This window comes from Pieris napi, chromosome Z (genome assembly GCF_905475465.1).
Source record: "Pieris napi chromosome Z, ilPieNapi1.2, whole genome shotgun sequence".
Lineage (NCBI taxonomy): Eukaryota > Metazoa > Arthropoda > Insecta > Lepidoptera > Pieridae > Pieris > Pieris napi.
In genome coordinates this window covers 2,394,661-2,416,303 of record NC_062259.1, presented here as the reverse complement: position 1 = coordinate 2,416,303, position 21,643 = coordinate 2,394,661, and the positions used below count along the sequence as shown (strand labels likewise).

General features: G+C 36.1%; 3 protein-coding genes across 3 annotated transcripts; 1 reads left to right on the top strand and 2 right to left on the bottom strand.

Annotated features, from left to right (window-relative positions):
* Positions 1 to 4,633: 4,633 nt before the first annotated feature.
* Positions 4,634 to 13,272, bottom strand: LOC125062838. Its single transcript, XM_047669025.1, has 4 exons — positions 13,136 to 13,272; positions 11,783 to 11,990; positions 9,156 to 11,085; positions 4,634 to 8,445 (listed from the first exon to the last, which is right to left on the bottom strand). The coding sequence occupies exons 1-4, from the start codon at positions 13,199 to 13,201 to the stop codon at positions 4,773 to 4,775; spliced, it is 5,877 nt and encodes a 1,958-aa protein (XP_047524981.1). The 5' UTR covers positions 13,202 to 13,272; the 3' UTR covers positions 4,634 to 4,772.
* A 551-nt stretch (positions 13,273 to 13,823) lies between these two features.
* On the top strand, positions 13,824 to 15,239 carry LOC125062681. The gene is made up of 2 exons (XM_047668751.1): positions 13,824 to 13,887; positions 14,518 to 15,239. The coding sequence occupies exon 2, from the start codon at positions 14,545 to 14,547 to the stop codon at positions 15,106 to 15,108; it is 564 nt and encodes a 187-aa protein (XP_047524707.1). The 5' UTR covers positions 13,824 to 13,887; positions 14,518 to 14,544; the 3' UTR covers positions 15,109 to 15,239.
* Positions 15,240 to 15,407: 168 nt separating this feature from the next.
* LOC125062633 lies at positions 15,408 to 21,364 on the bottom strand. The gene is made up of 8 exons (XM_047668673.1): positions 21,304 to 21,364; positions 19,639 to 19,720; positions 18,730 to 18,790; positions 17,764 to 17,870; positions 17,086 to 17,189; positions 16,489 to 16,908; positions 15,707 to 15,781; positions 15,408 to 15,477 (listed from the first exon to the last, which is right to left on the bottom strand). The coding sequence occupies exons 1-8, from the start codon at positions 21,312 to 21,314 to the stop codon at positions 15,435 to 15,437; spliced, it is 903 nt and encodes a 300-aa protein (XP_047524629.1). The 5' UTR covers positions 21,315 to 21,364; the 3' UTR covers positions 15,408 to 15,434.
* Between the last annotated feature and the right edge of the window lie 279 nt (positions 21,365 to 21,643).

Here is a 21,643-nt window from a genome sequence, read left to right as displayed (position 1 = left end):
AACTCAAACTCAAACTCAAAATCATGTCATGTTTAAATAAGATCTTAATTTTAAATGTATAAAAATGTCATGGGGAAATAAATTCGTAATTTAAATTGTCGTAGGGAAATTAATTCTTAATTTAAAATGTGTGAGAATGTCATGTGGAAATAAGATCTTAATTTTAAAAGTATAAAATGTCACGGGGAAATAAATTCTTTATTTAAAATGTCTTGTCGGTAAAATAAATTCTTAATTTAAAATGTATAAAAATTTCATGGGGAAATAAGTTCTTAATTTAAATTCTACACTATAATCTTTGACTCAACTTTTCCCGCCGATTTTTAGTTGTCACTCGTGCTTGTATTCTGTGCTCTCGTAGTTTTATATTCTATTTAGGTTTGATGCTCAAACTTCGGTGTACGGCAATTTTATTGTATATTGGAATCTCATTTAAGATTTTTCTCTTTAATCTGTGATTTTTTAAATTATTTTTCTTTGTATTGGAATTTTCGATCTGATTTTCTTATTTTTAATTAAGCTTCGTACTTAGTCTTCGTTATTGATTTATATTAAGATTAATGTGTACAAAATAATTTTAAGCGTAATTCGTGTATTTACCGCGCATTTTCAATCTTGACACAGTTATATATAACATCATTGTATCGTCACGAGTTAAATGCCAAATAACGCATTTTACCTTGTTTTCAGTAGAGCTGCTACGTATAGATATAGTGAGTGCGCGGAGGTGTCAACTGTCATGTGTCAACTGTTATATTTCAATAGTCAACTGTCATATGTCAAGTGCCAGATTTGCTGATTCACAATGAACACTTGTTGTGTTCATTTTTTTGATTTTAAAATTACGACGCCTACTTAATTATATTGAAATTATGAAATTGGTTTTTATTCACGAAATCAAAAGTTTTTGAAGTACTACAATTGTTTTAATAGCTGTCAAAGTTTATCATATAAGTCGCTTTATGTATATGTTTCAGGATTATGAAATTTCAGTACGAGGTCTTTCTTAAAAAAATGTTTTCCTTTTCTAACTAATATCGGATCTAAGGACCGTAATATTGATGTCTTTTTCCGTTTTGTCTCAGGCGATAGAGACGATAAATGCCGCACTTTCACTGTATCTATAGCGTTTATAATAAGCAATTATAATAATTATAATATCTAAAAATTTGTATGAAATGTCGAACTTGCTTGCGAGTCACGTGACCAGTTTTTAATTAACGCCAAATCAAATGTTTTTACTGCCAATTAAACGTCATTCCCGCCCCTCAATGGTATTGTTACGCGCTTAATTTGAACAGAACAGATATCTATGGCGTTTTCGACATGTCAAATTACGCGCCATTTCAAACTGAAAGTTAGGATTTGTTGTTGAATATCACAAACTATTTCTTATAGATAATATAACCATGGTTAATAATAGCTAGATGTGTTCTTTTATAAGATTTATACTGTGTTTTACAATTATTTGGAATAACGTCATCTAGTGGTGGTACTACTATAATATCGTCAGCTGACTAAAATTAGATTAAAACTCTTGAAATGGAAATTAATATTAACTTAAAATTGAAGAGACACAAAATTGTGAATTTCTATTTACAATTTTGTGTAATTTATTTAAATATTTTTCCGAATTCATTTGGAATGACGCCATCTTGCGGCGGTTGTTGCGGTGGTACTACTATTGATTTCGTAAGACGTAAGGGCCTATATCCAATATTAACAAATATATCAAACTAATTAAAATTCGTGCTTTAAGAGCGCCCTTCCCCGTCCGTCAACGCGAGCAAAAAGCTTGTTGTTTCATCCAGCGCAATGTAAGCAAGTGAGAACGCGATAACATTGAAAGAAAAATAGTATGCGGAAATTTCATAAAACTTGTTCCAAGAAATACGTGTTTTTTCGTAAGCCTTACAAGATTAAGAAAAAAAAGTTTTACATTTAGAAACTCCATTACATTTGCAAGGTTTTTATGCAAATATATTTTTCCGGTTACAATTAATTAGTACATTATAAACGCCCAAACATTTGTGCAAAAAGGCTGATTTTTGGAGGTTTGTACTGAATTTGTTTCTTAAAATTTTGATTTCGCGTTTTAATAGAAACCTAGATATAGTGCACAAGGTGCCTATTAGTTCCAAAGTTTCAAAGAAATATCTGTTACAACGCCATAATCACGTACGAGCGTTTGTATGAAACGATAGACGGGTTGGCCGCTCTTAAAATGGAAGTGAATACATATTTACATAAAATTGACTTCAATTATACGTAAATATGAAATGATTATATGATATTCATTTTTTTTTAATTCTCTATTACATTGACATTTCAACACAATCTGTTAATTGACAGCTCTATCCGTACATAGACATATCGCTTGGCCCGGGGATCAAAGTCGTAAAGCACTATTACGCCTGATTGTATCATAAAAGTGAATGCGACACTTTAAAGACAAACAAAGAGTGGTAATAATAAATCTCTGTTTCACCAAGGTCACAATATTTCCGCAAGAAGAGTGGTAATACATTACGTTCTAGACATTCGTCAAAATTACCGTCGTAATGTGCGGTTACTGTGTCGTCCGTAATTATTTTAAACAGTGAAACAATCTTAATAAACTACTGATGTACATTTAGTTATTTTTTTAACTATTTACACTAAATACATAACAATGTTTATATCGTCGAATAGGAAATTAGCTTTCATATGATAAATGTAATGTACTTAGTATCTTAGTAATAATAGAATTACCGTTATTACTTTTTCCTGCAAAATAGATTTTGCTTTTACGATTTTTTTTCCCGGGCCAAGCTATATTTATTTTATTATATAATTTAACCTTCAGTGAACACAGTATAAATCCCAAGCGAGTGTTGACAAATTGTTGTTATTTATTGAATAATGTACAAATTTTTGTATTCTCGTTGTTTGCTAGTGTCATGTAAGAATTCGTACTTATCGTGTATATCTTGAGAAATTAAATGTGTATTGGAAATTGAGTTTTATTTGTATTTTATACAGCTAAAGACCATTTACGCCGGAACCCAATTACCTATCTCAATCCATAATCCATCATCTGAGATAGTAATCTTAAACCAAATGTAACAAATGTGCCAATAACCAATCGACGGATTGTAATAGCCATCTGTCGATACAAGCTATCCATGGGAGGTCGTATCGGTGTCTGTGGATAGACCATTGTATGAAAATGACAGTTGACGAAAGCTCGATTTCAAGAGTTAATTATTTTAATAGATTTTAACTTAAACCGGTTTTTTAAATAATTAAAAAAACTATTTTTTATGTTTTAAACATACACATGTATATTTTAATGTTATTTGTACGGTTTTATTCACTTTATTTCGTTTACATTGATTATCAAATATGAGTGAAAACTCGGTAAAATGGAAAGACATTGAGCATATCTGAGATTGTGGATTGATTATTGGGTTCGGGCGTTAAGATGTAGCGGGTAAATATAGGAAAATAGTAGAGAAGATGAGAGACTAATGGAAGAATTTGATGACCTTCAATTCGGAGGTCGTGTTTCATAAATCAGTGGCGCTACAACCTTTTTAGGTCTGGGCCTCTTGTGTATCTGTTTCATGATTGTCTAATAGGCTAGTAGGTGATCAGCCTCCTGCGTCACACGCCGTCTACTTGGATATAAGGCAAGCCGGTTTCCTTACAATGTTTTCCATCGTATGAACGAATGTTAATTGTGCACTTAGAAAATCCATTAGTGCACAGCCGAGGTTCTAGGGATCAGAGTCGCACGCTGAAGCCTCTATAGCCATCACTGCCCTGCCAATAATCGCATTGGCAATTTTTATTTTATATTATTTGAAGAGTAAAAGATTATATCATTTATAATTGACCTATTCTTTTATTGATAATTGCATTTTGATTTATTATAATTGACAGTGAAAATAAAATGGCAACACACTTGTTCTTTATATGATTAATATTCAACAATTATCAATAAAAGAATAGGTCAATATTATATTAAGCAAACACTTTTCGAAATTTGTAATAATAAATCGTAACGAACACGCAAAATACAGATCAAAATGACAGTGGGATGTTATCAGAGCTATAGAATGGAATGATTTGTGATCAGTGATAAAAATATAAGGCTTTCCTCCAACTTTGATTTTGTTCCCTTCGGGGTTCAATTGCACAGCTAATTAAAGCTTATAGGCGCCTGGTATTTTATATTTATTCTAGCCACTTCTTGTCTTATTTAGGGGGGAACTGTGTGAGTGCCATGTGCGGCGGCATCACTTAACATTAGGTAAGCCTCCTGCCCATTTGCCTCAAGTTACATTAAAAAAAATCTGCGAATCAGTTGTCGAATTGTCAATCAATGTATTACTGATCGGCTCGATTCTCTATCTCTACATAGACATTGCGTCTCTATGCGTATTCTGCAAAGTGTTCTGAAGAGTTTTTTGGGTTAATCCCTCCTGCCTCGTTTCATCACCGTACGACCAGTGTTATCTCCAGAATTCATTCGCATCACTTTGATTTCTAGAAGGTTCACGATCCGTTAACAGTCATTTTGTTTAGGGAACAGTGGAATCGACTCCCGGTGGTATCCATGGGCGGCCTATGCTATAAAAAAGATAAAAAAAAAACAAATAATGAAAAATATATTAAAAATAGAAATACAAAAAAAAACAAAAGTAATAAAAAACTGGAGAAAAAAACAAATGGCAATATTGATGGCGCCTAATTTTAAGACGTCATATCACTTGACAGACTGCCAGCTGTCAATCATTGCCAAAAACAAGTTTAGGCAGCCGCGCTATGTATCGCGTACCCTCTTCTGTCGCTGTTTTCTCTGCATATATCTCCAATACAGCTTTCTTCAACTCTTCCGATTGCAGGATATCAACAAAATCTGTCTCTGTATCAAAAACTTTAAATGACTTTTTGACCATTGACACGTTAGTTACGTATGTTCGTCTTCTTGAATCTTGCGTCTGTACGTCAACAAGTTGTAGGTCGCAGCTGACTTCCTCGTCTTTTTTATCACACCCTCGACAGCAGCATGGATTGATCGGGAAATCCATATTGAGTTTAGCAGCCAGCGTTTTACACATACATCGCTTTGGTGTTTCACTGTCAGTGCTGTTTTCTTTCGTCGGATACAGAACGTCCGATTTATTCTCTTCTATTATTGTATCGTCAAAGTCATAGAGGTTTGTCATGCTGTCATTTCTGAAATAAGGTTTTAACAATGTTAGTCCTCTTTGGTCAGTTGAATCATCGCTATCGGTTAGTATTGCCTGCAATGTTTGTCGAACGCTTTTAACTTTTTCTTTATCAATTACATCTGATTGTTCAAATAGCTTTTTTAACATTTCCTTCTTTTCTCGCTTACTGCGCAGTTTTTTTATAGTTTCGTTGAAATAGTTTTCGTGTTTTTCTTCATCTGTAAATAAACTCTCTGATTTCTCTGTAGCGTCTCTTTCGCTTACATCTGTTTTAAAATCGAAATCTACATCGTTCTTTATAGAACTTACATCTGTAGCCGTGTGCTCTGTAAAACTAATTGATGATACAGTCAAAACTTGTTCTTGTTTTATGTTTACACATGACTTTTCTGTGTTTATATAATCTGTACAGATTCCTTCGTCCAAAGTTTGATCTAAAACAAATTCACTGTAACCTGTGGAAACGGTTTGAAATTTATTTGTTATGTTTTTACTGAATTCGGTCTGTTGATTAGATTTGTCAATATGCTTAGATTTGAGTTCTTCATTTCCTGTGAAGTTTTTAATTAAAATTTTAATGTTCACATCATTTTTGTCCGTATCAATAGCCTCTTTGGCATCTTGCATGTGAAAGATTTCTTTTGCTTTAATAGCTTCTTGCTTTTCTTCCCTTTGTGTATCTGGATTACAAACATTAATTTCAGTTTTATCGCCTTGTTTAAATTTAAGTGTTAGATTAATTTCTAATAAATTTTCGTGACTATTCTTTTGAGAATCGTTTTCGTTTAGCCCTACTTTGTTGAGAACAATAGAGGGCGTTGACACTCTGTGAATATAAGAATCTCCACATATTTTGTTCTGATACTGTTGAGGATTATTAGATCTGTAATCAATCCTTTCGTACAACGTTTGACCATCCTCATCTTGCACTTTAAGGTTATATCCTTCTCTTATCTCTTGTGAGCTGGGTGTTTCCTTCAAATTAAAGTCTTGCCGTTGATTTCGACAATTTGAACAATCATTTAAAGATTGCTTTGATGAACTTTGAGCTGGTAAGTTCAGTGTTGGCTGTGGACAAGGAGGACAAGACCTGGGCATTGCAAGTTTTATACCAGACATTGAATTAGGTCTTTGTGGATTCGCTTGAGACGGATTACCGAAGTCAGGTATACTTTGAGTTGAAGGCTTTTGTGAAATAGTTGGTGAGTTTTGAGAACTTCGTAATGAAGTTTCTGAGGGACTAGTAGGACATAATAACGAACAACAGTTTGGACATTTTTGGGTTAATATAGGCACGAAACACTTAGGACATTTTTGTACACGTATCGGTGAGCAGCTTTTTGGGCACTGTGCTGGACAATTTGGACATGATTGAGGCAATGGTGATGAGCATTTGGGACATTTTGATGAAACTGAAGAATTACACTTAGGGCATTTTGGTGTCGCTATAGGTATAGAGCATTTGGGACAACATTTTGGGGGAATAGGAGTACAACATTTTGGACAATTTTGGGGCTTGAGTGGACAAGAACATATAGGACATTTAGGGGGAAAAATTGCTGATATGATTTTTTTAATAGGAGACTGAGGTGAGCACTTAGGGCATTTCTTGGGTAGTACCTCTATGGAACACTTGGGGCATATTTGTGGACAGATTTGGGTGCGGCATTTAGGACACACGAACGGCAGGACCGGTGATGAACACTTAGAACACTTCTTTGGTAATATTTCTTGACGGCATTCCTGACATTTTGGAGGTGGCAACTGTGTAGAGCACTGCGGACATTTTAGAGAGGCAGGGCTACATTTGGGACATTTTTGAGATAGAACCTTTGTGGAACATTTGGGGCATATTTGTGGGGTCGTTTGAGAAATACATTTTGGACAAGTCGGTGGTAGGACCGGTGACGAACACTGCGAACACTTTTTAGGTAATATCTCCTGACGACACTGTCCACATTTTGGAGGTGGTATTTGCGAAGAACATTTTGGACATTTTTGCGTTGGAGAGCATTTGGGGCACTCCTGTGGTAAAGGAACACAGCACTTGGGACAAGTTGGAGGCTGGATAATCGAAGAGCACATAGGGCATTTAGATGGAATTATCTGTGAAGTGCATCTCGGACAGTTTTGTGGAACGAGAATCGAACAGCACTGTGGACACTTTTGGGGCATCAATTCCATAGTACACCTGGGGCATTTTATCGGGACCGTTATGGATGGACAATTTGGACATTTTTGTTGCATAATAGGTTTAGCACACTTTGCGCATTTCAATGGTGACACTGGTGCAGAACACTTTGGACATTTTTTGGGTAATATTAAAGTGCAGCACTTTAAACATTTTTGGGGCATGATCGGTGTATTACAAAGGGGACATCTTTGAGGTAACGAAGGGCAGTCAGGGAATTTTCTCAATAAATTGATAATTTCAGATGGTGTTAATGGTGGACATCTTGCGCAAATTGGAGGAGATTTCCCGGCACATGGCCTACCCTTTTTTCCTTTGTCTTTAGCGCAAGGCGGACAGCACTCCTTTGAACATATATTGGAACATATCGGCTTTGGTGGTATGGCACAAACTGGGTCAGGTACAACATAAGTGTGTTTGTGCTTTTTCTTGCAAGATTTGGAACCAGAAAGGTTGAGAATCCCTGGATAGCACTTCTTGCATGGCGGCTGCTTTACCTCATATGGCTGGCATTCGGGAATCGAGACATGTTTCTTCGGCTTTGAATCGGGAGCTGGCGTTATACACGGTTTGGGGCACAGTTTATTCCACTTGGCGTTATATCCTTCAGAATAAATCTTTCGACGTTTGAGGACTTCAATAGAATCTTTTGGCTGAAACCTCTTCAGCTCCGAAGTAGACTGAGCTTCCGTGCTGGCAATGTCTGATTTTCCGAAAAATTTACTCAGGAAATTCTGCCTCTTCGGCTCCTCTTCCAACGCGAGACAGTGGCTACAAGACGAATTGTACGAAGATACCACAGTTGATGGTTCTTCATACATATTCGGGCAGGATTTGGAGCCGTCACCTTGATTGTTAAGGCTGGTGTGGGAGTCTGACTTTATCTGGGTATCACTCACGCACCAAGAGAAGAAATCTATGCCCAAAGGAATCCAGTTTCGGCAGTATTCTTGGAGGTAACTCTCGGCAAATTCACACTTTTTCGGTGGAGGTAGATTATGACCTGAGTCGGAATCGGTATCTTGGATTTTTAATCTGAAATAAATTGATATGTTGAATTATTTTACAGTATTGTCTGGAACAATAAAATAGTAAGATGTTATGGTCAGATAGGTACAGTGATTTCTCCAACACGTGTACCCTTCAAATCCTTGAAATATTCTGACCCGAGAGAATCTCTAATCATCAGCTATGAGAGCTATTAGGTGCTAAATGACTATAAAACGCTGAAAGTGGATATGGGTGGGCCGCCATACGCTCCAGAGGGTTCAGATTACCAAGCGAGGGCTTGACTGGAATCCCTATTTGACTTACTCGTCGGTGAGAAAAAGGGGGAACGTATTCCGCAAAACGTTATAAAAACATGCCCAGACAGATTCAAGCTGTGATTTTGGCAACAGGAGGTCACACTCTTTCTTAGATTTATTTAAAAAAGTAAAAAAATCATCTAGCCACTTCTTATTTGTTTTATTTAGGTGGGAACTCTGCGCTCATTCGCAGGCAACGCACTTGCGAGCCCTCTAGCAATGTGAGTGTCCATGGGGGGGCGGTATCACTTAAAATCAGATGAACCAGAAAAAAACAAACGGTTGTATGGCTTGAATTAAAAAGTTCTTGATAGCGGCATCACACAACAAATTTTTATTTAACTAATCTATAAGCTGTAGACTACGACCGAATGAAATAGTAAAAGTAGCACTATTTTACTCGGATTGTAAAACATATACTATTGAATCGTCACTCACATTGGCTTCTTAATATCTCTTATATCTCTCTGCGTAATTATCCCAACACCGATTACATCACAATGTATGTGCTCATTTTCTTGAATGACCGCGTCGCTCTTATTTAATATAGTGTCCCCAATTTGCTCTAATGTATGTTCACTTTGTCCCCTTTGCCTTTCTTCGTTTTCATTAAAATTATCACTCTCATTATCTTTTTCACGGTCTTCCTTTAAATCACTATCTTTATTTTGTGTATCACCACTTTCTTTTACAGCATGATCACATTCATTGGGATTATAGTCGCTATATTCAATTTCTTCATCTGTACTTCGCATTTTTTCATCATTGACCCCTCTTGGTAATTCTTGAACACTCTCTTTATCACTAATTGGCACCGATACATCATTAGAACTTATTAATATACTTTTATTATCATTTTCTATCGGAACATGGTCACCCGTATCCAAATTACGCTTTAAAAGCGACGGTTTAGAATTTGGAGATTCATAATCAGTTATTTTAAAAACTTCTTCACTTTGACTTGATTCCATTGAATCTGTGAAATAACCCTTCGGTATATCTATCAGAATATAATCAGAGCTTTTCGAGTCTATCAAATTCTTTGAATGAAGTACTAATTCAATTTTATTGCCCCTATGTGACTTGTCTATATACCATTTCCGATCTAAATACGTCACTTTGATGTTCTTCCTATACGGCTTCTGTATCACATCTACAGTTGTAATCTGGGGATTTACTATCTGTGCATCCATCACCTGGGGATTCATTTGCGTAATTATCTGTGGTATCATCCAGGCTTCGATAGTTCTCGGCATGAATTTGTTTTGGGAACACGAAATTTCACTTTTCGATTGGATGACTGTGTTTTTGTAAACGCAGTCGAGTAATTCAAACACTGTGCTGCTGCTTGTAGAGTACATTTTGTTGTTCCACCTAAGTTTAACGCTTTGTTTCGAATCAACTTTGCTGGTTAGAAACTTCTTCAGCCACGACTTCCGCATTTCATTTGTATATCTATCCGATTCGAGTTCCACTACCAACTCTTTCGTGCTATTAAAATATCCCTTTGAGTTGTTTTGACATTTCTCTGGAATTTCATGTTTCGAATTCATTTTAACTTTCAATCCAACTTCGCATCTGTTAGCTGTGACACTTTTTTTATCACGTTTGGTGCGCTTATTGAAGCAGAAAAATTTGCTTTTCTTTCCACTTTTACCCGGGACAACTATCTGTACAACTTTTTCTGGTATCTTTTCCTTTCCTTCTTCAAGATTGAATTTCTTTCCCCACAACTTAAACATGCCTCTTACACTTTGGCTCTCTATAATATGAGTGGATGAATTCAATTTTTCTGGTGGTTTAGTACCTTTGTATTGTGTGAATGAAGTGTATGGACTGTATACTTTGGTATTTGAATACGATTTTGCTTCCAACGACGGTGGATCGGATGCTATGGACACATCCTTGCGGCTTACGCTCTTTACTGAGTCATTTCTAGACATTCCTTTTCGCAAACTTTCGAAACGCTTTCTCACAGAAGCGCGTTTTAAATCAGACCCTACGTCTGTTGCAAACATTTTCCTATATTCTCTTTCTAGTTTATTTTCAATTAGATCTACTGAGGTTTTGTCAAAGCTGGGATTCTCAAGATTATGTATGTGTTGAACCAGCGAATCGGATGATTCTTTGTCAACTTTAACTTTAGCTGCTTCTGGTAATTTATCGACTCTTGGTTTCGTTTCTTTTATGTCTGTTTGAGTTGAATTATTCTTATTTTTATTTGATATATCAAGTGTACTAGTTGTGTGCGATTCAGTTTGAACTATCGGTGATAATTTTTTACTTAAAACTGGTACAATTTTAGATTCCCAAACACCAACACATTTGGATGATGTCTTCTTATGTTCATAATAGCTGATTTCTTTTTCTGTGACAATAAATTGATGTAAACAATCACTTAATCTATAATCCTACTTTGTTAGGGAATGGGAAATGATAAATATATGTATATCAATAAAATATAGTCCTAGTCAAGATTTTGTTCCAATTAAGTACTTCTTATAAATGGTTTACTCAATTTCATTTTATTGTTAAAAACTAAATCAATGGCGCATCAACATTTTTAGGTCTGGGCCACAGATGTCTGAATTTGTTTCATGATCATATGTCTTCTATGCCTGACACATGCAAATGTTAATGCGCACATGGAAAGAATGTCCATTGTAGCACATCCGGGCTCGAACCTACGACTTCAGGGATGAGTGGCGCACGCTGAAGCCGCTTGATTTAATTAATTGTTAAGAGAAATATTACTTGTTGAATAAGACACAATTATTTATTAACATAGAAGCTTTTCAGGTAGCCGAGAAGCTAGGCAGCAGGGGGACTTTGCTTAAACTTATGTATGTGTGTTGGGCGTCTCCCTCCGGGGGCGACATTACACCGGAAATATCGTACTGCTGAGGAAGTTGAATGGATCTGGTCTGCCGCGTTTTTAAGTTCTTATGTCATTTTTTACAGTATAATCTTTTTCTAACATCTTTTCACAATTGATTGTCCTAGATTTAACATGTTTGACGATAAAGAGCAAAAAAATATATATTTATTGTAAAGACAACCCTTACTTTGTAAAACCACGCTACTCCCCACTCCAGTATCTTTAGTATGTTTAGTATCACGCGCGTATATTCGTCTAGTTCGACGTTTCGGTAGTGTTTTAACACTACTAACACCAATCTCTGTGCCACTCAAATTCTCAGAAATTTCGTGAATCTTTCGTGTTCTCTTACAAGTGCATACATCTGTTTTCGTATCGAATTGGTTACTGAAATCCTGAAAAAAATCTTTAATAAAGAGACTCATCAACAATAATATATTTATTAACTCTTTGAAAGAAATACAGTACAATAATTATAATAATTACATAATAACCATTCCAACACGCGTTCGCGTTCGTCTGCAAAACCTAAGAGTTCAGGGACCTTCGAATTCTTCGCGATTTTATCGGATTTACAGTACTAACTTACCCGGAGCTGGATATATTCGGAAGTGGGCTGATCAAATTTAAAGAAATCATTGTTAAGGTCCGATACCTAATCTGCTGTTATGCTTTTTTTAATTTTTTTAAACATATAAATGTTTACTAAAATGATCATATGTTTAAGATAAGATAGCGTGTAACATATACCGAAGATACTGTGTATGATGTGGTAAATTTTAATAAATAAATAAACACGCAATTTTATATTTTGTAATAATGCTACATCCGAAACTAAACGGTTTCGAAAGACAACTCTATGGCAAGGACCAAGGGGAAGGAGAAGAGGATGCCAAAAAAGTGTCAGTGGATAGAAGAAATCAAAGCGTTAGCAGCAAGCTAAATAGAAAGAAAGCCATGGACAGTGATATTTGGAAAAATCCGGAGCCTTTACCCGTGAAGGGGGTCCAAAAATATGGTCCCGTTCATTTGGGAATATCTACCGCTCATTGACACTACTCCAGAGGGCTCGCGAGTGCGTTGCCAGCATTTTATGAATTGGTACGCTCTTTGAAGGAACCTAATTGGTAAGCAAATACTTCAGAGGGCAGCATTTCAATCTTTTCAACCCAATATCTGATTTAATACCTAGGACTTACCTAAATTAATTTAATTAATTGTGTTATAGAACAGTGTTGGCCTAGTGGCTTCAGCGTGCGACTGTCATCTCTGAGACCCAGGCTGTGCACCAATGGACGTTAAAAAGCGCATTTAACACTTGCTTGGTAAAGGAAAACATCGTGAGGAAACTGGATTGCCTTAGACCCAACAAGACGGCGTGTGACACAGAAGGCTGATCACCTACTTGCCTACTAGATTTACAATCATGAAACAGATACATAAAGCCTAGACGCAAAAAGGTTGTAGCGCCACTGATTTATTAATATATATTTTATTGTAGATTTATGTATTAGAGTTATTGGGCGTTTTAACACTTTACCTTAAGATCATTTACATATGATTCCAACTCGATTATTTTAATATCCCTCTTCACATTCGTCTTCATTTCTTTTTGTTGATCATAATTTTATTACATTTTTACGAAAATTTTATTTATTTTATATACCTACCTATGACAGTTTTACTTTTTTATCATGACATATTGTAAAAGCAGGTTGTTTGTTCTAACCAACTTCAAAAAAAGGGTAGCAACACACGATGAAATTGTTATTTGTTTCGTTTGCTAATAAATAGTGTGAGGCAACTGCGGGCGGCGGGAGCCGGGCGAGCGTGTGATGTGCTAACGTCTCGTTCATTCACCTTAGGTCACTGACCACACCACACGCCGCACGACACTCCTTCCGTAGCTGCACACTTTTACGAAAATATACTTTTATTTCTTCGCTTCGTCATCAACAGTAATAATACGAATAATATAAAATGGGTTGTTCTGATAGGTAGTAATCACGACCATAATCACCTACTTGCCTCATGAAATAAAATGAAACGAGAATAAGAGGTCGTACCGAGAACATCAGGAAGAAGGAGAACTTAATCAGGCAAAGGCTGATCACCTACTTGCCTCATGAAACAGATACATAGGACCCAGACCTAAAAGGTTGTACGCCACTGTTGCCTAGTACTGTAATAATCTGTCAAAACGTTCGGGTACAGTAATCTTTCGAGATTTTGACACTACTTTAGCTGTCTTTCAAGTGGCTTTATATTTTTATACAATTTTAATTTTTATTGGTAAGTTTCCTAATCGATTGTTAAATTTTAATTCATAATCTTCGTCGTAAAATAATTACATACAAATAATTCATATAATAATAATAACACTTATGATGAAGTCAATAAAACAGCAGCTTAGATATCGCCAACTCCCATTTACAACAATAGGTCATAAATTCACGATATACAGAATGAATCAATAGTCCCACCGGTATCGTGGTCCACCAGGATAATCCCAAAACATTTACACGAAGCTATCAAATTGTTAGACCTGAATCAATTTATTAAATAAATATAAAAATTAATTAAAAAGCAGTTAGGTATGATACAGGAAGAACAACCCGCAATTTTTTTCTAATAATCCATAACTACTGTGTTCACTTGGCTTAGGCCCGTGTGCAACTGTACCAGGATCATCAATCGATCCTGAACTAACAAAACAGTTACCTAGTACCTAGTAATTAACGAGCTCATTAGAGCTCGTTAATATGCGGGAGAAGACCGATAGACCGATAATTATCCATTTTCTTCAGATTTCTGATCATGGTAGCCATATCATCAGGGTTATAAGACTTTGTCATCCACAAATCTTAAGTTTGTCAGTCTATGTACAGTATTAGGTATACAATAAACAGTTTTATTTTTTAGATGTATTTATGAAGACGTTACTAAGAAATGTCGAATCAAAAATGGTTGATCTGTTCCATATGTTTACAACATAGACATCTTGACAAGTGTCCAGGTATTGATAAAATAACAGATATTTATCCAAAAAAGGAGAATAGAACACATTACGAACGGAATACAAAAAATCTTCAAAATGGTTGCCATCCACAGAGACATAAGGTGTCGAAATATGTCCAAACAGAAGATATTAATGAAATAATAAGTGAAGTTTTAAATGTATTTAAAAGCAAGAAATTCAAAAAAGACGCCGCCACGAATACAGTTAAAAAACTGGTTATCAGCAAAACGTTTAATCTGTCAATAAACTCGGACTGCGACTTTCCACATACTATTAAATCATCGTCAATACCACAGATGAAAACCGAATTGAAGCAGAGACACGTAAAACACAGAGACCCAATCGCTGAGGTGAATAGAATGTTTGCAAATGTTAATCTAAATCGACCGACAGTTAGAAATGGTCCGCGGATACTGCCAGTTGTCAAAACTGACAGATCTGACAAGGCAAGTGTGTTTGTGTGTTGCCATTATCAATGCGAGAATTATTTGTAGATAATAAATTATTTATCGAATTGTTTTGTGTATCCTCGACACATTTTTTGAGGTGTGATTCGTATTTTGGGCTCAAGACTTGGTACTTAATGTTTAAAGAAATGTAAATAATGATTATATAAACTCTTTTGAAAATAAAACGGCCTTCGTTTTAGTTTCAAGATAACTTGCGTTCTAGGGGCGATTGAATTAAATGCAATTTATTTTGATGAAGTTTATTAACCAGTGTATTGTGTCTCAACTCTCATTCCGTACATTAGGTTATTCCCTCATAAACATAAAGCCAATAAAATACCAAATAGATCGAAATATTTAATAAAAACATATTAAAAATAAAAACTGTCTGAAGAGAGTTTCAATTTGTCGCTTCTGAAAAAAAAAAGGCAGTAGTTAACATATCGATATAAACGGAAAATCAATATATTATTTACAATAAATTCCTAGAACTGCGCCGCGCATTTAGCATCTCGGTAATAGATAACTTTACAATAATTGCTTAACCCAAAGAACATTGAATTCCACCAATTAAAACCGTTATTTATTCCTTGGAATTTATATTTAAAGTCACACAGTTGTATTAGTGAATTTCCTATGTTACCTTGAATCACGATTTCTCCTATTCCTTCCCATCGTTTCACTGCAAGCCTTTTCCCAACCGTGAGGTGAATCTCGACTGAAATTATTTGTCATTTAGGATAACATTCCCCCTTCCCGAAAAAAAGACCCGTAGGAGGCCCGACACGTCTTAACGGATCAGGATAGTCGTGAGATTACTAGGCAGAGCTACGCTCGCCAACACAGCGCGAGCTGAGCAGTATAAGCCCTCAAGACCAACAGCGAGATCCCATTATTTTTAAAAGTCTCCCGTATGTCAATAACGAATTGGACTTTGACCCACACGAGTCAAAAGCGCTAAACCTCGTTTCAGAATCTCACAGATTATATAGTTTTTCAAAGACGCCATAGTCAAATGTCGCTGGTCTTGAAACGAACGTTAAATTTGTGACGCAGGATGGCGAAAAGGTCGGCGTTTTTAAATGGAATGCCACTATTGGCCTGAAGGGCCTTGATAGCTCAGTAATCTCACTAGCGCAAGGAGGTCTTCTGCGAAACTCGGACATCGGTTTGGACCGTCGTGTACCGCCTGAAGGGCAGGACGGAAGTTCCCTGGAGTGAACGAAGTAGCTAAAGAATCTCCACTTCCCCAATGAAGGCAGTTTTTTAGCCTGAAAAGACTATTCTCTTCTCTCAGAATCTGTTGTAAGCGAGAGCATCTGGAGATGAAGACGTGTCGTGATGAAGACAGGCCTTGTTTTGTTGACGCAGTCACAGCTACTGCTAAATCTCACTCTTGACCTTATGTCTAAGCTAAATACTTACTCCCCCAATTCCAGCGGATCAATAGTGGAGCGATTCGATCTTTTCTGATCCATCTCCTTGGTCAAAACCCTCTTCAACGTGTTGGACGAATCAACAAACTTGCACATATATTCATTAAGACTCTTCATTTTCGAAAACACATCCTTCTCGCACACGTCGTCCATTTTGTCGACCGTCATCTCAACATCTATCAATGTCAAGTCTGTGTTGACAGCAACGTGCTTTAGTATCTTAATCTTTGGCGTGACAGTTTCGATTACATACTCATTTTCTGTCAACTGATAATATGGCTGACGCGTCCCGTTTTTTAATTGCTTATCATCTTCCAAACCATTTTTAGTTTTAGCCATGACCAGTTTTAGAAGATTGTCCAAACCAATTTTATGGTCATTCAAAAGGTGGCGGTCGAGTACTGTTATTCTGAAATATTAAAATTGCTATTTTAAAGTATTCTTCTGTCTCTAAACCATAGATACTTTCACAAAGAGATAGAAGAATCTCCTAATTGGCTTATTAAACAGATCCATAGGACCTAGACCTAACAGTCTGTAGGGCTATTTTTATCAGGTACCTATTGTTTATTTAAGCAAAACTAACCTATCCGCATTAAATGAACACAAGTGACACGAAAACACATCCTTGGCTTCAATGCTAAAGCTCTCCTTTAAAGCTTTCGAAGTACATTCACTTTGAGGGAAATCCTGAAAACGAAAACCCGAATCTGTTAGGACCAATAAACAATGAGCACAATTTTTCTTTTATTTATACATTTAACATTTATACATTTAAATTACTGTATATATTTCGTTCAAAGTCTCCGAAAAGTAACTTCAAGACAGTATTTTGATTTGACAGGCGAAGATATTTACAAGCATTCGACTAATCTGTGACCGTCTTGTGCCACGTGACTTAGCGGTTAGAAATCGGTATTTTTAATTATGAACTTAATCCGAGTAACTCTACTCCATAACGCTTTTTAGACATATTTTTATAAGCCCTGTTTACGACCAAAATACACGATATTCTCAATCTGTCCGTACACGGCACGGTCCAATCACGGTCATAGCACGGCACGGTCATAATACGACACCGTCATATCATAGCCATGGTACGACTAGGTCAGGGCAAGACATGGTTCTATCACGTTCTCGGTTCACGATGTATGAAAATCTATATTTTTAACTTTGATCAAACTTTATCATATGAAATAGCCTATAACAAAGAGTTGTTTAACCTATCCATCTTTTAATATCAAATATATAACATAGTACGTACGAAATCCAACACATTCTCTTCGGGATGCGAAAAAAGAGTTTTGCTTCGACACAGTCGCGTGCGCAACTTCTCAAACAACTTCGTAGCTGACATCGTTCTACTGGGCACTGAAAATTGTCTCGCTTTAGTTTTTTCTACAAAATTCTAACCATTTCTAAAATTGGATCAAATGGTGTTACGATGTTCTCGCTATAGACCTTTTAGGTCATATGTTTCATGAGGCAAGTTGTTGACATTTGCCTGATTGGGTCTAATGCCAATATTACGATGTTTTCCTTTAACCAGCGAGTGTTAAATGCGCATAAAGATGCCAAGGATCGAACCTATGGCCTCTATGGATGAGAGCCGCACCATACGCTAACACTGCTCATGTATAATAAATATCCTTTAACATAATAATCCAGATAACAATGTGATATCACTTTACAATACTTCTCTAATTACTTTATGTTAAAAATTACTACGCACTTCTTGTTTTTAAAAGCTAGTTCCAACTCCCCATCTGCTTGACAGATTTATGATATTTAAACTGAAAACTCGATACCTAATTTTACACTCTAAAGGCCGAAAAATAACCTTTAATCGTTGACACCTTATTCCAAAAACTAAGACAGCTGACAGAATGTCACATCGGCATTGACAATTTACAACCTGTAACCTATATGCGTCTGTGATGACAGCTCAAAAGAACCCTTACTTGGAATGGCTTTGGGAAGAAAAAAGAGAGGACACCCACCTAGGAAGATGGAATAAAAGGAATAGCGGGGCAGTATTGGAAAATTGTGGCGAGGACAAGTGTATGAATTTGGAGGAGGCCTTTGGAACATATCGTGGCCTTAATGTAGGCTAATAAAGGCAATTTTATTTTTTTATTTAAGATGTCACAAGCGTGTCGCCTTATAAAATAAATTACTGTTGAATGTTACGGGCTCAAATATATATGAAATTCTTACAATATGAACTTACATTTGATCCCCTTAATATTTGTAAAAGAAGATTTTCCATTCACACCTGGCATTGACTTAATCTGAAATCAAACAATTGTTTGTCTGAAACTAAACCATTTTTACACGCTTTATATTAGCTTCACCTGTATGTATGTATGTATGTATATATGTATGTATGTATGTATGTATATATGTATGTATATGTATGTAATCGACTCCTTCGGGCTCGATTTTGACCCATTTTTAACGGACAGATTTAATTCAAACTTTGCGCACCTGTCAAAGATCGATGACAATACAATAATCCGAAAAAAAAAATGAAAAAAAAAATCACTAAAAAATAAAAAATAAATAATAGTTTAAAAAAACTAAAAAACACGCTCTGTGCCATATTTTTCGTCTATCGAGCAAACCACGCTTTTTCACAATAATACCAGTATTTTTTGTTCATTACCATTTTCAGCCTAAATTAGGAATTATTTTTCACTTTTTAGTTTGATGTGCTTTAAAAGCGTGTTTTTTAGTTTTTTAAACTATTATTTATTTCAATAATAACCCAGCGGCACTAGATACAATGTTTTAGGCCTTCTAATAGATAACTTGACGTGACAACTGACTAGTCTAGACTAGTCTAGTCGGCTAGTCTGACAGTTACTAGCTGACGGGAGACGAGCAAGCAATATTAATACAAGACACGTTTGATATTTACCTCAAACACACAAATATACAGTATATACAATATTCTTAACCGTAGTAAAATAAAACAAATTTAATAAGTTTGGTCCCTGTGGAACTTGTACTACTGGCATTGCCTCGCTGTATTGCGATTATTTGTTGAGGAAAGCACCAGCTCTTGGGTGACCTACCAGACGCCACCTTAAATCTTTAATTGACCGTGCACTTAACCCAAAAGAAATAAATAACTTACAGGATTTACAGCACCATGGTGTAATTGTTTATGCATGAGAAGGGCGCTCTGAAACTCTGATTGGAAGGAGCATTGAGAACAGCTGAAAATAAGGACATTTACACAGTGACGCCAACTCCTACAGATTGTTCCCCCTAGAACCAACATCAAATACCCCTAAATATCGATTTTAAACCTCTTGTTGTTGTACACTTGGTTTTAGAGGTAATTTCAAATACGCATCAAAATACATTCAAAATACAAAAATAGTATAAAATTTCGATCTCGGAGATTCTGATACTTCAGTCATAGCAACGCTTGGAGTATTTGGTTTACTTTGTTGGTTGGGTTCTAGGCTTAAAATAAATTGTATTGAATCAAGCGTTTTTTAAAAAAGAAAAATAACTCAGTGGCGCTAGAACTTTTATGTCTGGGCCTCAGATTTCTGTATCTGTTTCATGATTTGTCAATCTAATAGGCAAGAAGGTAATCCGTCTGATCTGACTCACGCCGTCAACTTGGGTCTCAGGCAAGTTGGTTTCCTCACGATGTTTTCTTTCGAGCGAATGTTATATGCGTCATATGGTGCACAGCCGGGGTTCTCCGACTCAGGAATGAGAATCGCACGCTGAAGCCACTAGGCCAACACTGCTCTCGTATAATCTTCTTCTTATAGTGCCATCTCTTTGCGAAGGTTGGCGATCATCATGTCTAGTGTAATTTTGGATGCCGCGCTTCTAAACAATGACTTGGTTCTTTGACCAAACCATTGTCTTTCCGTTTTTCAACCAAGACGTGCGTCTGCGGCCAGCTCTCCTTCTACCTGCCAATTTGCCTTGTATGATTAGTTGAAGTCTCGTATAATGTATCGCCTAAAAATCCCCCTAGGTCATCTTGATTTAAGTTTGTATGTCATTTGTCATCATACTTTATTCAACATGGTCGCATTATCGGTCTTAACCGAGGCCAGAGACAAGATCACTTTGCGATAGGCGTGACCTACCAACGAATCTATATTATGAGGATATTTCCGGAGTAGTTGTCGCTCGGGCCTGGAAGACGCCAACCCTTTTAAGTAAATAAAGCCCCTTTTTAAGAAAGAGGAGATTTGATACTCCCTGCTGTCTAGCTTCTCGCTCAAACATCTGCGTGATTGCGTACCTGATAGGCTACGATGTATGGGTAATCTAATATATAATGTTCGTTCCCATACACCTCCGAAACGGCTCGTCCGATTCTTGCCTCATGCACTCCTGATATTCACCATGCTTATGGGTACTTTTGACCTGTCCCTTCTCTAGTAGGTACGTCCTGGATTTGGTACAGGTACGACAATGCCTTCCCAACTCGACTTCACCATCCAAGGTTGCCTTGTATATCCTACTTGGTAACCGCAATGGAAAGAAAAAAAATTAAAACAGTTATCTTCTAAGACTCAGACTTCTGGAGGGTACTGTCTTTAGGTCGGAAGAACACACAACAGCTCCACAGTTTAAAGAAACCTACGGCGGTGCTACTCCAAATTGGCTATAGTCTTTTCTTAATAATTTGTATGCCAAATGACGCTGACTTTTTGTTTTTGTTCGCTCACGCTGTTTTCCGACCGTATGGCAAAGAAATCTAAAAAAATTGGGCTAGATTTTCTACTTGAGTTGCTTTTAATGATTTAACATAAATAAAACTTACCAATAATCCATGTTTAAATTGTATAAATTAACGACAAAAATGTTTGAATCATGGCTGTCATCTGACAGTGACCAGTCTATGAAATGCCTATCATAGATTAAGTATCGAATAGATTAAGTATTAACAAAATATGTTTTATTATTTAGGCATCATGCAACTGTTTAAACCCCGAGTTTTAATAATACAATATTATTAGCAAAACACACAATTATACAGTATCTACAATGCTTAACCTACATAGAAGAATAAAAAGAGAATTAAACTTTAAAAAAAAAAATTAAAAATATGCTGGTATTTCCTCGCTGTATTGCGATTATTTGTTAAGTAAAGCATCAGCTCT

What these genes read in the sequence shown, in the direction of transcription:
- LOC125062838 (XM_047669025.1), bottom strand. Translation starts at nt 13,201, where the DNA reads ATGAAGACGAATGTGAAGAGGGATATTAAAATAATCGAGTTGGAATCA. An exon ending in CATATGTAAATGATCTTAAG is followed by an intron (nt 11,991 to 13,135) that starts GTAAAGTGTTAA and finishes GATTTTTTTCAG; the next exon opens with GATTTCAGTAACCAATTCGA. An exon ending in GAGTAGCGTGGTTTTACAAA is followed by an intron (nt 11,086 to 11,782) that starts GTAAGGGTTGTC and finishes TTATTGTCACAG; the next exon opens with AAAAAGAAATCAGCTATTAT.
- LOC125062681 (XM_047668751.1), top strand. Translation starts at nt 14,545, where the DNA reads ATGTCGAATCAAAAATGGTTGATCTGTTCCATATGTTTACAACATAGA.
- LOC125062633 (XM_047668673.1), bottom strand. An exon ending in TGTTCATTTAATGCGGATAG is followed by an intron (nt 16,909 to 17,085) that starts GTTAGTTTTGCT and finishes TTAATATTTCAG; the next exon opens with AATAACAGTACTCGACCGCC. An exon ending in GATCCGCTGGAATTGGGGGA is followed by an intron (nt 15,782 to 16,488) that starts GTAAGTATTTAG and finishes AAATAATTTCAG; the next exon opens with TCGAGATTCACCTCACGGTT.